General features: G+C 33.1%; 1 protein-coding gene and 1 non-coding gene across 2 annotated transcripts; both read right to left on the bottom strand.

Moving 5' to 3' along the window:
• Nucleotides 1-854: 854 nt before the first annotated feature.
• LOC114744032 (UDP-glycosyltransferase 74B1) lies at nucleotides 855-2,429 on the bottom strand. The gene is made up of 2 exons (XM_028932213.1): nucleotides 1,788-2,429; nucleotides 855-1,659 (listed from the first exon to the last, which is right to left on the bottom strand). The coding sequence occupies exons 1-2, from the start codon at nucleotides 2,427-2,429 to the stop codon at nucleotides 922-924; spliced, it is 1,380 nt and encodes a 459-aa protein (XP_028788046.1). The 3' UTR covers nucleotides 855-921.
• Nucleotides 2,430-17,782: 15,353 nt separating this feature from the next.
• TRNAR-ACG (transfer RNA arginine (anticodon ACG)) lies at nucleotides 17,783-17,855 on the bottom strand. The gene has a single exon. It is a non-coding gene; the product is annotated as a tRNA-Arg (tRNA).
• Nucleotides 17,856-18,180: the final 325 nt, after the last annotated feature.

Genomic DNA, 18,180 nt, shown 5'->3' with positions numbered 1-18,180 from the left:
TGGTCCATTGTATTTCCCCATTACATTCACTTATTATATTATATCCAGTCCTTAATATAAGACCTCATTTGAATTTTATTTTGATTCTTAATATAAGACCCAAATTCACTCTATCTCTCATATTTTTACAATTTTTTTAAGATAATCCTTCTAATAATTGTAATTTTAGTCAATATACTTAATTAGTAAAGATATTTTAAGAAAAACAACACTTATTTATTACAAATAACTAACTTAACTTATTTTTTTAATCTTTTCAAATTAGTTAACTAGTTCTTATAATTAGAAATAGAAATAGTATCATTTTTTAGTAATTAAATTGCTTTTAAGAAATTACCCAAACATTCTCCTCATTTGTTCTTGACTTCATTCAAACACTCAGATCAATCTTCTTGGGTCTCGCCCTATCTTGTGAGCATTTTGACAATTTTGACTCAAAAGGCAAAAAACTAATAACTAGATTTCCAATTCTTAAGCTTTATCGAAGCATGGGTGTGGGAGTGTTTGGATGGAAACCAAATCATGATTTCAGAAGTGATTTTACAGTCTATAAGATAAATATATAAAGAAATTTATCTCTATTTACGAAAAAGTATTTCTGAGAAACACTTTTAGAGACATCAAAACAACCGTAGTCAAAACTCAAAATGAGAACTCAGGCCCCACTCATCAGCTACTCCCAACAAGTCCGACCTGGATAACACCTAACAGCGTTGAACAATAATGTCTAGCTTCAAGAAACCTCGCCACGTCAAATCACACCGTTCAATCACTGAATATCTCTGTGCCGGTAACAGATTTTCATCCACACAACTGTAACAGATCAATCTATTACACATATATGACACTTTTCATTACGCGGACTTGCAGAACACCACAAATCCACAATAAACAAAAGGGAGAAAGAAAATCACTACTTAATTAACGATCACAGAATAAACTCATTTTCAAATATTTCACAAACTCATCAATGTTCTTATCAGAACTTCCTCCTTCTCCCACTGCTTCCCTAGCCAAATCCTTCCATTTTGCTGCATTCTCTCTGATCTCTTCACTTGTTTCACCTTCCATCACTGTCTTCACACACTTTATAATCTCTTGTTTCCTTACAACCCCTCCTTCCTCTTCCTTAGCTCTCACACCCACCTTCCACACATCCTCCACAAATTTAGCATCTGTCAACTGGTCCGCCCACTGTGGGACCCCCACCATGGGCACTCCAAGGCTCAGACCTTCCAGCGTGGAGTTCCATCCACAATGGGTCACGAAACATCCCACAGCTTCATGGGCCAGAAGTTCAAGCTGGTTGCACCATGTGGTTATGAGACCCTTGTCTTTCACTGAATCTGCGAACCCTTTGGGAAGTTTGGAGTGTTCGGATTCTCTTAGGACCCAGAGGAACTTCTTGCCGCTTTCTTCCAACCCTTGTGCTAGTTCTTGAGTTTGCTCTGCCGTTAACGACACCATGCTTCCGAACGAAATGTAAACGACGGAGCGACTTGGCTTTGATTCTAGCCATTTCATGCATTCCTCACTTAGTGGTTTCCATAGATTCGCTCCGTACCCTTTGTCGCCGGAGATTCTGCCGTCTAAGTAAGCAGAAGGCACCACTGGGCCTATCAACTTCGCCGGAAACATCTCATACAGTTCTTTCACTACCTTTTCAAGCACAAACAGAAGATCGTGTCAGCGTTGTTGACATAAACAAGGGGGAAAAAAGCTTTAAAATATAAGTAAATGTAATTTACAGAGAAATTACAGAGTGAGATTGATCTATATATACGTACCTCGCTTTCCAGTGCTTGAAATGTGTTTGCGAACATCCAATCAGCTTTCTCCACGTTTGAGAACTGACTCAACTTCATAGCCAAGTAAGCCGGGTAGCTCTCAGGCAACCTAATGAAGCTCGGAAGATCCGAACAGTTCAATGGAGGAAGACCCGGAATGAGCAGGGGTAGGTCCTCCATCTTCACCGGCAGGCGAAGGGACCCATGGTGTATACGACAGAATATACTGCAAACGGCAGCTGAATTAGTGAAGAAGGCGGCCCCAAATGCTCCATGTCGTTTGGCAACTTCAAGAGCCCACGGCAGGAAGGAGTCGTAGACGACGCAGGTGACGGGGAAATCGGAATGCTCGAACTTCTCGATGAGCCGAGAAAGCGTCTTGGAGCCGTTGCTCCTGAAGGAGTTGAGGAACAAGTCGACGTTCTTGGCTTGAGCGAAGCCGGCCTCGTCGAAGCCGTCAGAGATGGGCTCGACGGTGACGTTGGGAGCGACTATGGAGTTGACGGTGTATTTGGTGGTGGCGACGGTGGCTTTGACACCCTTAGAGGCTAACCTCTTAGCGAATTGAAGGAGAGGATTAATGTGGCCTTGCCCTGGGTAGGGAACAACCACAACATGAACGTTTCTCTTTTTCGCAACCATCTCTAGCTTAGGCTCCTGTTCTTGTGCTGTGACTGGTCAGTTCCAGAGGCCTCTAATTTATAACCGGCAACGACTTTTTTTTTTTGGGTATTACTTCTTATTTCAATTTTTTTAATAAAATACTACTACCAAAATAGGGTTTTCCAAAAATTGCAACGTCGTGCAGAAAATCAAGCACGTTTAATTTTGAGTTAGTCAAAACTGAGATTTATATATTTGAATGCATTTTTTTTTTCAAAAGTTAGCATGACTTTGATAGTTTCATAAAAAAAATCAACATAGTTTGGCGAAAATTGGTTGCTCAACAGAACTTTTGGAACTCCTCCTCCTAAATACACTTTGACAATCCTTTTTTTTTTTGTTAATGAAGTTATTAAAAAAATACAATGTTTTTTTTTTTACTACTTCTTATTAAATTATGAAAATATTTTGGGATAAAATTCAGTAATGTATATTTTTATAATAATTAAAATAAGTTGAATTGTTGAGAGTTTACAAATAGTATGGATATAGATATGGATGACTATAAATTAAATATTTTGGGATAAAATTCAGTAATGTATATTTTGCCTGATGTATATTATTATTAACATCAACATATCGAATACAGTAATTACTTTAAAAAACAAAACAAAAGAAAAGAAATGTGGCCTAAGTATAAATGGGGTAATGCCGGGAGAAGGAGGGTCGGCAGTCCCCACGGATGACATCGGTACTGACTGGCGACGTCTCCATCTGCAAAATGTCGTCCGTGGCCTGCACTGCGGCCATGCCGCGTTTTTTTTTTTGGCCTTTTAATTTTATTTGTCTCTCCCTCTATATATATCTTAAAATTAAATATTGACTATTAAATCATGATTTAATTATTTTGAGGTAGAGGTGGCAGAAAAATTGAGGTAAATATTTTTGTTTATTTTTAAAAACAAATAAGTTAATATTGTTAGATCACAATCAGATGATTAATATCCATCGATTAAGCCTCAATTGACAGAACCATATTTTCTGGGTTTAATAAATAAAAAAAGTAGTTTTTAGAGTCACACGTTAATATAACCAAAATGTTCTTTTATTACAAAAAGTTTAAACAATATTATAATTAAAATATTAGCTCCTATGTATCTTAAATCGTTGATTTGCGTAGTGCACTTGCTGATGAGTTTTGAATTATAGGATTCCAGCCATCATGATGTCCAATTTCGTGGTAAATTGCCATTATTGTTCAAGTAAATATTTAAAAAGTAAAAGTAATATTATTCATAAGTCATTAGTTTTTCTATAAAAATTACTACTTCCAGTCTTAATATTAAAAGCTAGTTGATTAATTTGAAAAGATTAAGAAAAGAAGTTAAGCTAGTTATTTGTAACAAATAGGTGTTTTCTTTCATAAAATATCCTCACTAATCAAGTATATTGGCTACAACTACCAATGTTAAAAGGATTATTTCGGGAAAAAAAAAGTATAAACATGAGAGACAAAGTAGATTGGGGTCTTATATTTAGAATCAAAATAAAAATCAAATAAAATCTTATATTAAGAATTGGAAATAGTATGTACTGACGATTATGCAATTATGTAGCAATATAAATAAAATATATATGAAAATAAATAAAAATTACTGAAATTTTGTGACCACATGATTTCGACTTTCAAGGGATTTGTTATTTTTGAAACAAAAGGTAAATAAGGAAAGGTCATCATAAAAGGGCCCTCCGCAAACGGGAGGATCTGCCCGCCTTTTTACGAAGATGGTGGCATCTAATTATATCAATAAATAAAATAGCATGAATTTTGTTTTTTTAATTTACAAGGATTATGATATACCTCTAAATTCAAAAAACACTTATAAAAATACTTACAAATTGTCTGCCTACAAAACTCTCATATTAATAGGAGGCTATAAATACACAACTCTATGAGTTAACTAGGTCAATTTTGTTAGCAAATAGCATGATTTATTTTGAGGAGTCCTGTTAAATCATGTGATTTGTTAATTACTTAATTATATTTCACAGGAGACATACTATAAATATAAATATATGAATGAATGTGAACTGTGATTTACTATATACAACTTGATCACTTGCGCGTATATGTGATTGTTGAAAGGTGAATCACTATCTTCAGCTAGTAGTAAGTTAAAGCTAATTGTAAGCTGTTTTCTTATAAATTAAGAATAATTAGTGGAAGTGATTAGGCCACTCTGCGTGTGTACGCGCAAGTGCAGCCTAGTTGTGGGCGCACGCGTTTCTCCATGACGGGGAGAGGATGTTGAATATTAAAATGTTAATCTGATCGCGCCTGCCCTTCAATCATGCTCCAGAAGCTACTCAATCGGAAAGGGTTGCTTCCCTTTTTGACAACATGCGAGGACCATGCAACCTGTCCAAATTATTTTTTTAATCAAGGATAGTGACAAGTAAAGAAGATATATCATTTTCAATTTTTAATATTTTTTATTTTGATTTTGATTTTAAAAAAATTTGAAATCAATAGTTTTGCTCCTTAAAATTTAACCTGATCTTGGCTTTAATTCTTAAAATCTGAAACTAATGATTTTGATTCCTGATATTTGATTTTATTTTCATTTTGATCATTGTTTCAAGAACTAAGATTCTAAGATGCAGCAGGCAGATTAGAATAAAATCAAATTTTAATAACTAAAGTCACTTGTTTCAAATTTTAAGGATTAAATGTAGTATTAACCCATGTTATTTATATTTGAAAACACTTTTATTATGAGTAATATATTAAAAAAATCAGTTTTAGAAGCTTCAAATGAGAAAAGGAAAAAAAGTCAAAAACTAAAAATAAGAAATATGAGACTTGTCAAACCCAACCCGGATATGCCCTTAACTGTTGGCCAATCTTCAATGCACAATGTATAAAATACATGTAGTTGTTGGAATTTATGTGGAGAACAAAAACGTAATGGCCCCAAAAATAGGTATGCTTGCTTAAATTAGGCTGATTTAATTTTCGTATTGGAAGTTAAATAAAGAAGAAAAAATTTCAAAAAAAAATCTAAAATCTTAAAATTTTAAAGTAAAAATGACTGCAAAAATATGTTATTATTTACTTTTTAAATGTTACCAATTATTATTAAAATGTAATAAATAGGACTGATTTTAAAATTTTAAAATATTTTTTCTAGCATTCTAAGTTTCTAACTTTAAAAGAGAATTTCAAGTGAAGTGCTGCTTTGGTTGGACTAATCCGCCGAAACACAAGCGAAGTGAAACTGAAACCCCTCAACTTGCTGACGTCATACCCGACACGATTCAACTGAGCTGCTGATGACGTAACTGTTTAAATACAAAAAATAAAAAAGGGGGAATTTCACTGTAGGACCGCAGAAGGCAAATAATTTCAAAGAGCCCCCAAAACTTTCGGAAACCTCACTGCAGGACCAAGGGACCAATCTGATATTAATTTTTAGAGTGAGATTACAATAATACCCCTCCCTTTTTATTTTATTAAAAAATAAATATTTACCGGAGTTACTGTTCTGGCCACCGGAGGTCGAAGGTCCGACCACCGGCGCTCAGGTGGCCGCCGTCGGGGTCCGGTCACCGGTGGCCAGAACAGTAACTCCGACGGGACCTCCGGTGGCCGGAGTTTTTTTGTTTAAAACAAAGTGGCCAAGGGAGGGTTTGAACCCAGGACCCCTTGGCACATCAAAAGACTTGTAACCACCAAGCCAAGCAACCCATTCAATCATAAAATGCAAATAAAACTACATATAACAAAATAAACGCAACAGTCCAAATGTAAGTGAACAAGTGAAATTAGACGATTTACAAGTGGAATTCAGAAATTTGCAACAAAAGTTAGGCAATTTACAAATAACATAATAGAAGTCATAACCCAAAATGCAAGTGTTTAAGTGCAAATGAGCAAGTGAAATTTGAAGATTTACAATAAAAGTTTATGGATTTACAACCCAAATTTGGTAAACACAAGAGAATTCACAACCCAAAATATAAGTGTTTGAGTGTAAGTGAACAAGTGAAATTAGACGATTTACAAGTGTAATTCAGCAATTTACAACAAAAATTAGACAATTTACAAATAACATAATAGAAGTCATAACCCCAAATGCAAGTGTTTAAGTGCAAATGAGCAAGTGAAATTTGAAGATTTACAATAAAAGTTTATGGAGTTACAACCCAAATTTGGCAAACACAAGAGAATTCACAACCCACAATGTAAGTGTTTGAGTGTAAGTGAACAAGTGAAATTAGACGATTTACAAGTGTAATTCAGCAATTTACAACAAAAATTAGACAATTTACAAATAACATAATAGAAGTCATAACCCCAAATGCAAGTGTTTAAGTGCAAATGAGCAAGTGAAATTTGAAGATTTACAATAAAATTTTATGAATTTACAACCCAAATTTGGTAAACACAAGAGAATTCACAACCCAAAATATAAGTGTTTGAGTGTAAGTGAACAAGTAAAATTAGACGATTTACAAGTGGAATTTAGAAATTTACAACAAAAATTAGACAATTTACAAATAACATAATAGAAGTCATAACCCCAAATGCAAGTGTTTAAGTGCAAATGAACAAGTGAAATTGTCGAATTTCACTTGCAAATCTATAAACTTTTGTTGTAAATCTTCAAATTTTATTTGCTCATTTACACTTAAACACTTATATTTGGGATTATGAGTTCCATTATGTTATTTGTAAATTGCCTAATTTTTGTTATAAATTGCTGAATTCCACTTGTAAATCATCTAATTTCACTTGTTCACTTACACTCAAACACTTACATTTTGGGTTGTGAATTCTCTTGTGTTTACCAAATTTGGGTTGTAAATCCATAAACTTTTATTGTAAATCTTCAAATTTTACTTGCTCATTTGCATTTAAACACTTGCATTTTGGGTTATGACTTCTATTATGTTATTTGTAAATTGCCTAACTTTTGTTGCAAATTTCTGAATTCCACTTGTAAATCGTCTAATTTCACTTGTTCACTTACATTTGGACTGTTGCGTTTATTTTGTTATATGTAGTTTTATTTGCATTTTATGATTGAATGGGTTACTTGGCTTGGTGGTTACAAGTCTTTTGATGTGCCAAGGGGTCCTGGGTTCAAACCCTCCATTGGCCACTTTGTTTTAAACAAAAAAACTCCGGCCACCGGAGGTCCCGCCGGAGTTACTGTTCCGGCCACCGGTGACCGGACCCCGACGGCGGCCACCTGAGCACCGGTGGCCGGACCTCCGACCTCCGGTGGCCGGAACAGTAACTCCGGTAAATATTTATTTTTTAATAAAATAAAAAGGGAGGGGTATTATTGTAATCTCACTCTAAAAATTAATATCAAATTGGTCCCTTGGTCCTGCAGTGAGGTTTCAGAAAGTTTTGGGGGCTCTTTGATATTAATTGTCTTCTGCGGTCCTACAGTGAAATTTTCCCAATAAAAAAAGATGTTACGTGCAGACAATTGATTACTTTACACTTTGAAATTTGATAATAAAATTTTAAAACCCCTCACATTAATGCAGATAACTTTCACATTATTAGTTTTATTCATTGCTTATTTATACATACATTAAAGTTTAAGGACTTATATGCATATAACTCAAAATTTAAGAAAAATATATACACACACGAAAGTACAATTTAAGGAGTTATGTAATTGATAGATAGGATTTATCCATATAAAGTTAAAAATTTATGTGTATTTATTATTTATTTTTAAGGACTAGGAGAGGATATAATTTAATTTTAGGTTAATACTATTTTTGAGTTCTCATATTTCGATTCAGTCCCTTCAATTTCATAAATATTTGGTCCAAGTTTAATGAATAGTCTTTATACTTTTAATAATTTTGACTTTCAATCTCTATACCTAAACTAGTACTCCTCCGGTTATTAATATAAGACCTATTTAACTAATTTGATTAGATTAAGAAAGTTAAATAAATTAGTTAATTATACGAAATGTAACACTTTTTTTCTAAAATACTACAATAATCTTTCTTAATATCTCATCTTTCTGTTCTACTTGATTATGGTTGAGGGAGCATCCGTAGGGGTAATTTAGAAAAAATTGATAAATATGATAAATAGATCTTATATTTAGGATTAAAATCAACTCAATAATTAGGTCTTATATTAAGGACCAGAGGAGTACTTTAATTCTTATAAGATTATAGGGATGAAAACTAACAGTTTAAAACTAGGGAGACCAAAATTAAAATTTAATCAAATTGTAAGCACCAATAATAATATTAACTCTTAATTTTACTATTATTATTTTGGCAGTGTTGTCTATAAATATAGGCCTTCATCACTTTTTAATGTTTAAAGTGAACACCGCCGGTTGCCTGAGAGATTATCGCAAAAAATAGTGAATATTCTGTTGTTTCCTGACTTTATTCCCAAATGCTGAGCCCGTCCACTATGAGCGGCTCATTTTATTTTTACCCTAATTTTTTGTTTGAAAAATGAAGTTAGGGGCCAATAATGCGCGTTCCTATATCCAATTGTCATGTCTCATGTGTTCACTTCTCTTATTTAAAATTTATTCATTACGTTGTGAGAAACTAACTTTTTTTGTTATTATTCGTGATGCTGTAAGAGACTTTTTTTTATTATTATTATTAGAATCAATCTTTCAATGATTTGTATCTTTTTTCCTTGGCCAACGGTGCCTTAGGCTTCAAAATGCTCTAATCCACCTTTGTCTTTTACCCCATACTTAACAACGAACAAAGGATTCTAGGCTTATGCCTTAGGCTTCAAAATACTCTACTCCACCTTTTTTTTTTCCTGCCAATGTTCGTTGGGATTTCAAACACAGTGTATCTCTTATTTTGTTTTGGCATTAAGAAGGGTTTGATCGTGTTTCACGATAAACATTTTTTTCTTTTACCATATTTCCTCCATTTCTTAACATAAAAATTTGTTGGCGTTAAACTTTGTTCTAAATATTTATTTTGTATCCCATACTTATCATTTTTCTTTTTTATTTACACATGTTAAAAGAGTTTGCATCAAGAGGTGGTCCGTTTCAATGTAAATGATTTAAGAGTGTATTTTGTTAAAAAAAAAATCAATATATATTTGTAATAAATAACTAATTCAACAAGTTTTTAATCTATGTAAATATTTCAATAGATTATATATTAAAGATTGGAGCTAATATTGCTTATGTATGTTGAATCCTAACAATAGATTGAGAAATCCATACGCTATACCCATAGAGGGCAAAAGGGGGGGAAAAAAAAGGGACAGATTTAAAATGCTAATTAAGCAATCTTCAAAATTATATTCATCATCGTTCCTACGTCACATGGCCAACGGCTTCCTCCCATGACATGAGCACGAAGAGATGTCCGATATGAATGGCAACCATAAAACAAGAAAGATGTACGGCTACGACTCTTCTGAAAAAACTCACAGCATAGAAGGACCAAAACGGAAAAATTCCCTATCTTATCGAATCATTTCTAATTATTAGCTGGGATGCACTTCAAAATTCAAATTCAAATTCAAACTCAAACTTGACCCTAAACATTCAACAACAATGATTGAGAAGATGTGGTTATGGAACTATCCTTGAAGAAAGAACGGCTAAAATATACTCTATATAACATTATATTATATATCAATTTATAAGCCAGATATATTAATTTTTAAAAAATTAAATATAAGAGACGGAATGAATTAAGATATGATATTTAGAACTAAATCTAACTCCTAACTAACATTAAAAAGAATAAAAAGTGTTCAACGGGCATAGAATTGCCTCTTTAAGATTGATGGAAAGATATAAGATTGATGCTTGTTTAATTTGATTTGGATGCTATTCTTTCTCGAGTGGTGACTAACATGTCAAATACTGATATCAATTGTATGGAGGGATTTCGTGTTGTGTAAAATCACAACTCGGTAAACGAAAGCAGTGGCTCAAAGATAATATAAATTATAAAGAACAATAAAAGCATATAGGAGAGGTTTGTGTGGTTGAGCCAATAGCTTCTTGGGATAAATCAATCCGAAGCCTGATTGATGAGTTTCGGTATGGCCAAATGAATCCAAAGTTGTGTTTGCTATGGAAATTTCTTTATAATGTAAAATAGTAATATACCACCACCGTATATTGTAATGTTGTTGTTTTTTTTTCCTTTTAATAGTAAGTGATGGACCAGATGTTGCAAATTTCATGGAAGATGGCAGCAGAGGTCGACCTGGTTGATTTCATGTCACTTCTTTGCTTTAAACTTCACGAACGCAACAATAAAGAGAGAACAAATGTATGTCTTTGAAAATAAATAAATGAATTTGTATCTTTTTTAAAAAAATTGTTTCACAATTAATCTAAAATATAAAAGCTATACTGATTCATGTGACCCATTCGTTTTGAAATTGTGAGCTGTGTGCATGCGTGATTGTTAAAAAGTGAATCACTATAGTAGTAAGTTACAGTTAATTGTAAGCTGTTTTCTTATAAATTAAGATTAATTAGTGGAAGTGATTAGGCCATTCTGCATGTGTGCGCGCAAGTGCCACCGAGTTGTGGGCGGCGGCGGCGGCGGATCTGTTTCCTTTATGAGGGGGAGAGATGGTTAATATTAAAATGTTAATCTGATCGTGCGTGCCCTTCAGTCATACTCCAGAAGCTACTCAATCGGAAAGGGTTGCTTTCCCTTTTTAATATTATTTTATTAATAAAATAAACTCTTTCGAGTTTACGATCCGAGTTTATATCATTATCATGAGTTTGTTTAAACTCGTGAGTTTGACAATCTCAGATTTATCGATATAAAGTTAAAAATTTAAGTGTATTTATTATTTATTTTTAAGGACTAGCAGAGGATATAATTTAATTTTAGGTCAATACTATTTTTAGTTCTTATGTTTCGATTCAGTCCCTTCAATTTCATAAATATTTGGTCCAAGTTTAATGAATAGTCTTTATACTTTTAATAATTTTGACTTTCAATCTCTATACTTAAACTGGTAGTTTAATTCTTATAAGATTATAGGGATAAAAACTAATAGTTTTAAAACCAGGGGGACCAAAATTAAAATTTAATCAAATTGTAAGCCCCAATAATAATATTAACTCTTAATTTTACCATTATTATTTTGGTAGTGTTGTCTGTAAATATAGGCCTTCATGACTTTTTAATGTTTAAAGTGAACACCGCCGGCTGCCTGAGAGATTATCGCAAAAAATAGTGAATATTCTGTCGTTCCCTGACTTTATTCCCAAGTGCTGAGCCCGCCCACTATGAGCGGCTCATTTTATTTTTACCCTAATTTTTTGTTTGAAAAATGAAGTTAGAGGCTAATAATGCGCGTTCCTATATCCAATTGTCATGTCTCATGTGTCATGTGTTCACTTCTCTTATTTAAACCTTATTGGTTATGTTATGATAGACTAATTTTTTTTATTCGTGACACTGTAAGAGACTAATTTTTTTATATTATAATCAATCCCCCAATGATTTGTATCTTTTTTCCTTGGCCAACAGCGCCTTAGGTCCTGTTAGTTTCAACTCCATTGCAGGTATGTAATGGTAATTCTTATTACATTACCATAAATGACATGTTTGGTTGGTCTTGTTAATGGTAAATAAGATTACACTGGCAAAGAGTAATTACACATTTGTTGGTAATATCTATTCATAGGGGTCCCCATATGAATACTTATTACATACCTGTAATCCATTATAAAATGTCAATTTTGTCCTTTATAACCCATATGAAAAGACAACAATTGCCCTAGGATTATTTTCGCCGACATCTCTTCACCGCCACTGGCCTGGCAACACTTCTTTCTTCGACTCCTTCATTTTCATCAATGGTCTTCTATTCATCGAGCAGGCGTGTTATCGATTGAAGAAACATTTACTGGATTTTGATTCTTCCGTCCATCCTAAACACTTTTATCTCCATAGATTTTAATTAGCGTTTCATTGGCTGTCGCTACTTCACGGTTTAGGTTCATCCATTCAGCAATTCGGAGATTCTGTTTTTTACCCCACAACAAGTTCATGTATTCAAGTTCTAGATCTCAAGTTCCATCCAATGCTGCTTATCGATTTTGATAATTAAGACTTGGACAATAGTAATTGGTTTCACGCCACTAAGACATCAATTTATTGATTTCATTTTGTGAATTTTGATGTTTGCCTAATTTTGTGATTTGTGTTGTCGCTGCAACTCTGATTCATCGGCAATAGGATAGAGGAGGCGGTAGAGGGGAGGAAGTTTCCTTTAATGGCATTTTTGTCTTTTCACAATTATTTATATTTAAATTAATTAAAAAATTAATGTCGTCTCTCATCCTTTTAATATTATACCAAACAAAAACATGAAAATTAAGATTGCATGCATTATAGATTGCATTGCATTACATTGCATTCATAAGGCCCTTAGGTTTTGTGTTTTTCCCCATACTTAATAACGAACAAAGTATTCTAGGCTTATGCCTTAGGCTTCAAAATACTCTACTCCACCTTTTGTTTTTTTGCCAATGTTCGTTGGGATTTCAAACATATTGTATCTATTATTTTGTTTTGGCATTAAGAAGGGGTTGATCGTGTTTCATGATTAACATTTTTTGCTTTTACCATATTGCCTCCATTTCTTAGCATAAAAATTTGCTGGCGTTACACTTTGTTCTAAATATTTATTTTGTGTCCCATACCTATCATTTTTCTTTTTTATTTACACATGTTAAAAGAGTTTGCATCAAGAAGTGGTATGTTTTAATGTAAATGATTTAAGAGTGTATTTTAAAAAAATTAATATATATTTTTAATAAATAACTAATTCAACAAGTTTTTTAATCTATGTAAATTAGTTCAACAGATTTTATATTAAAGATTGGAACTAATATTGCTTATGTATGTTGAATGCTAACAATTAATAGATTGAGAAATCCATACACTATACCCCTAGAGGGCAGGGGGGGGGAGGAACAGATTTAAAATGCTAATTAAGCAATCTACACAATTATATTCATCATCGTTCCTAACACACGCCACATGGCCAACGGCTTCTTCCCATGGCATGAGCACGAAGAGATGCCCGATATGAATGACAAGCATAAAACAAGAAAAATGTACGACTACGACTCTTCTGAAAAAATTCACAGCATAGAAGGACCAAAACGGAAAATTTCCCTATCCTGTCCGAATCATTTCTAATTATTTGCTGGGATTTACTTCCTGAGGTTGGAATTCAAATTCAAATTCAAACTTGAATCTAATCATTCTACTCCAATGATTGAGAAGATGTGGATATGAAACTATCCTTAACGAAAGAACGACTAAAATATATTATATATAACATTATATTATATATTAATTTATGAGCTAGATATATTAGTGTAAAAAAATATGTTGAATATAAAAGACAAAATGAATTGAGAGATGATATTTAGAACTAAATAACTAACTCCTAACTAGCATTAAAAGGAATAAAAAGTGTTCAACGGACATAGAATTGCCTCTTAAGATTGATGGAAAGATATAGGATTGATGCTTGTTTAATTTGATTTGGATGCTATTCTTTCTGGAGTGGTGGCTAATATGTCAAGTACTGATATCCATTGTATAAAGGAAAGCAGTGGTTCAAAGATAATATAAATTATAAGGAACAATAAAAGCATATGGGAGAGATTTGTGTGGTTGAGCCAATAGCTTCTTGGGATAAATCAATCCGAAGCCTGATTGATAAGTTTCGGTATGGGCAAATGAATCCAAAGTTGTGTTTGTTATGGAAATTTCTTTATAATGTAATATAGTAATATACCACTACCACCATATATTATAATGTTGTTGTTTTTTTCCTTTTAATAGTAACTGATGGACCAGATGTTGCAAATTTCATGGGAAAGATGTAGAGCCGGGAAAACGGGCCGAGCCCGTCGGGCCGGCCCTTTTAGGCCCTGAAATTATGAGGGCCGGGCTTGATATTTTTCTCTTAAAATGAAACATAAACCCTGGAGGGCTGGCCCTGGAGGGCCGAGGGCTTAAAGGGCTGGCCCTTTTAAGCCCTTTTATATTTTTTTTAAAAATTTTTTATATAATATTAATGTTATTAATTTTTTACATTGTTAATAATATTTCAAATATTTAGTTATTATTATCATTTTAAAAGTAAATTTAGTTTTAGATAATAATTTATCCAATTAAATTTTTAAAAAATAGGTTAATTTGGACTTTAATAATGATTTGATTTATATTATATGCGTTGATATTTTTAAACTATATATATATTTGATAATAGAATATTTTTATACTTATATAACTTGTGATTCTATAATTTGAATTAGAAATTCATGAGTTTCAACAGCAATGTTTCTCATATTAAAGTAAAATAATAGTTAGATTGCAAAATTTAAAAATAAAATTCTTATAAAGAAGAAAAACTTGATATTTTTGTTACGAAAGAAAAGTATACTTATGAAGAAAAGTAATTAATTATAGTGATGATGAAGTTTCAAAAGATTAATAATAGTGTTTATTTATTGCACAATTGCATTATAGATAAAACTTTAGATGTTGTTATCTTGTTAATGAATATTTTAGATGTTCTTAGATATTGATGAATATTTATATATGATGATATTTTATATGTGACTTAATTTTATTCATATTTATGTCTTTTATTAATAATTTCATTGATTTATTTTTATAAAAAATATGATAAATATAAAAAATAGTATTTTTTCTTAAACGGGCCAAAAGCCCGCGGGCCAGCCCTGGTCCTATAGCTTAAGGGCCGGGTCTAGCAAATTGGGATATTTTTAAAATTCCAGCCCTGAAGGGCCGGCCCTTTTAAGCCCGTCAGCCCTGAAGGGCCGGTCCTGGAGGGCCGGGTCGGCTCTGATTCCCGGCTCTAGAAAGATGGCAGCAGAGGTCGACCTGATTGATTCATGTCACTTCATCTTCATTGCTGTAAACTTCACGACCGCGACAATAAAGAGAGAACAAATGTATGTCTTTAAAAATAAATAAATAAATTTGTATCTTTTTCAAAAAAGTTGTTTCACAGTTAATCTAAAATATAAAAGCTATAATGATTCATGTGACCCATTCGTTTCATTGAGTTTGACTTTCGGCTTAATTTAATTAAATTGGGTTGGGATATCGAGTTCCAAAATTTGGCCACTGTCAAATCGGGTTAATTAGATCACTAGTCCAATGGAATTTTAACCCAAGGTGATTTCATCCAAGATGCTGACCTGTGCGTTTTGGCCGCTAATTATTGTGGTTTTTCACAGACATGACATATAATTACCAAAAATAAATATTTAAAAATCTGACATATAAATAAACAAAGCAGGCCCCTCAAAAGTAGGTCATATTCAACAAAATCCTGCCACCATTCACATGTCATTGTTCCCCTATGAAAATTATGGGGAAAATTAGCATGGCAGTCCTTGTAATTTCATGCAGTTTGAAATAAGGTTCTCATAATTTTTTTTTCTTTTTATTTCATCCTTCTTTTCGCTCTGTTATCTGTTGTTATCTGTGCCCCCCTTTTTTCCGTTAGTTGTGCCGTTAGTTTAGGTTAGATAGGAATGATCTAACTGACCAGTTACTGACATGGAAAGAAGAAAAGATTGACTGTGGAAGAACGAGAGTCTGCAAAAAATAAAAAGCTTCCTTCCCCTTTTGCTCGGACTGAGAGAAAAGCAAGGAGAAGAAAAAACTAGAAAGAAAAACATGAGAAAAAATAAGTTTTCTCTTGTTTGGATAGAGAAAAAAATATGGAAGAAAAGAAAAATAGAGGAGAAAATAAGATAGACTCCATGCCATATTTTTCTCCATATCTGGAGAGATTTGGGAAGGAAAAAATGATTTCCATGATTATCCCTCCTCTCCATTCCTCTCTATATTTATTTTCTTTTATTATATTTAAAAAATTATTCACTTTTTATTTTTTACCTCAAAACAATATTTTTATTAAATAATTTGGTTTTAAAACATAATAATATGAAAATATATACAAACCAAATAACTTGATTTTAAATTATTTGATGATGCTAATGTTAGTATAATTTTTCTATAGCAATATTTAATTTAATTTAATTTTAAATATGATAGATTTTGATAAGGACATTTTAGTCATCTAAATATTTGTTAATTTTTTTTTTTCCTATTTTCTCTCATCCATCCAAACAAGAGGGATGATAACAACTTCCCTCTAGTTTTTTCTTCTTCATTCTATTTTCTCTCCTCTTATTTTCTTTCCTCTCAACTTTTCTCCCTAACCAAGCAAAACATTAATTTCCTTTCCCATGCTCTCTTCTCTATCCCCACTCGCCACTCCCCTTGCTCTCCTTCCCCCCCTCCCAAAAAACAAAAAACAAAAGAAAAACCCCCACAAACTCACATCCCCGCATACCATCTTTCCCCTTCATTAAACTATACAGTACATTATTATAATTGATGTATGCTCGTGAAAATTCCCCACATCCCATCTTTTATGGGTGCAGTTTGGATGAGAGAAGAAAGGAAGAAACCAAGCCCAGTTTCATTCGCCTCCTCTCACAGGATCATCTTTCTAAATAAGCAAGACCAGGTTGATGACAGGGAGCTTTTATGCAGCCTGTGAAATTGGAGGTTCATGAGCTTCTTCTGTCTTGTAAATTCCCGGTAATAATGTTCCCTTGGCTCTCTTTCTTCTGCCATCTCAGTCATTCTCATTCTTTCCTTGTCATGCTATCGAGTGCGTAGTCGGATAGCCACATCACTCCCAGTCAACTCAAACTAACCGCGTATATATGCTTCAGTGATAGAAGGACAGGCACATATAAGGGGAAAAAACAATAAGGATGGAATTAAAAAGAAAAAACACATAAGGACTTAATTCAAAACCCCTTAAAACTACGAGAACTTCCGTATTAGTTTTCCCAAAATTATATAATGATTGATGATTGATTCAATTTATCTTTTATTTTGATGGCAAAAAATTATCGTTTATTTTAATTTTAAACCATATCTTCTTTTTGCCATTGAATTTTAAACTAAATCAATTAAACTAGGTTGAGACATGAGTGAAAAAATTGCCCCGGATCAAAGTGGATTAAACCTCTGATCAAATCAATATTTGGCCTAAGCCATTTAATTAATGTATAGATCAGGAGCCCTGGGAACAGATACGAATATAATAATGATGGTGATAAATCAAGCGAAATTAATAAGTCCAACTTCAAACCTGGGCCAGGATTTTAGGTCCAAATCCTGAGGGCCTAGGGGACCACAATTTCCTCAGCTAATAAGCCCGTTTGGTGTTGGGCCGAGACTTCCAAAATGACCTTTTATGGGCCTTAAAATGAATTGTAGAAAAGAAAAATAGGAACAGGCGACTCCACTGGGGATCGAACCCAGAATCTCTGGTTCCGTAGACCAGCGCCTTATCCATTGGGCCATGGAGTCCCTTGTTTGTGGGCGCACACCATGGTTTCTTTTTTTTTTATCAATTTCAATACGCTCATCATTGAGCATTATGATTATAAAACAAAATAATTTAGGGTTACCAACAAGTGTTGGTCTAAGTGAAAGGAACTTGGACACCCTAAGTGTCACATCCTGGGTTTGATCTTTTGGATGGTGTGTATGAAAAAAAAACATTGTTCAAGGGGTCACCGTTACGGCGCCTAACAGTACCCCGAGCGAGAGATTAATCTCTTACCATTCAGATAGAAGGATACTCTGGACAATAAAAAAAAGTTAATATAATTTTGGTTCCTCAAGTCTGCCT

Source organism: Neltuma alba, unplaced genomic scaffold, assembly GCF_004799145.2.
Source record: "Neltuma alba isolate B1F8T4 unplaced genomic scaffold, ASM479914v2 tig00004241_pilon, whole genome shotgun sequence".
Classification (NCBI taxonomy): Eukaryota; Viridiplantae; Streptophyta; class Magnoliopsida; order Fabales; family Fabaceae; genus Neltuma; species Neltuma alba.
This window is presented reverse-complemented; position numbering and strand designations above follow the sequence as displayed.

Coding starts and splice junctions, on each gene's coding strand:
- LOC114744032 (XM_028932213.1), bottom strand. CDS start 2,429: ATGGTTGCGAAAAAGAGAAACGTTCATGTTGTGGTTGTTCCCTACCCA. Junction 1,660..1,787: donor TTCAAGCACTGGAAAGCGAG/GTACGTATATAT, acceptor GTGCTTGAAAAG/GTAGTGAAAGAACTGTATGA.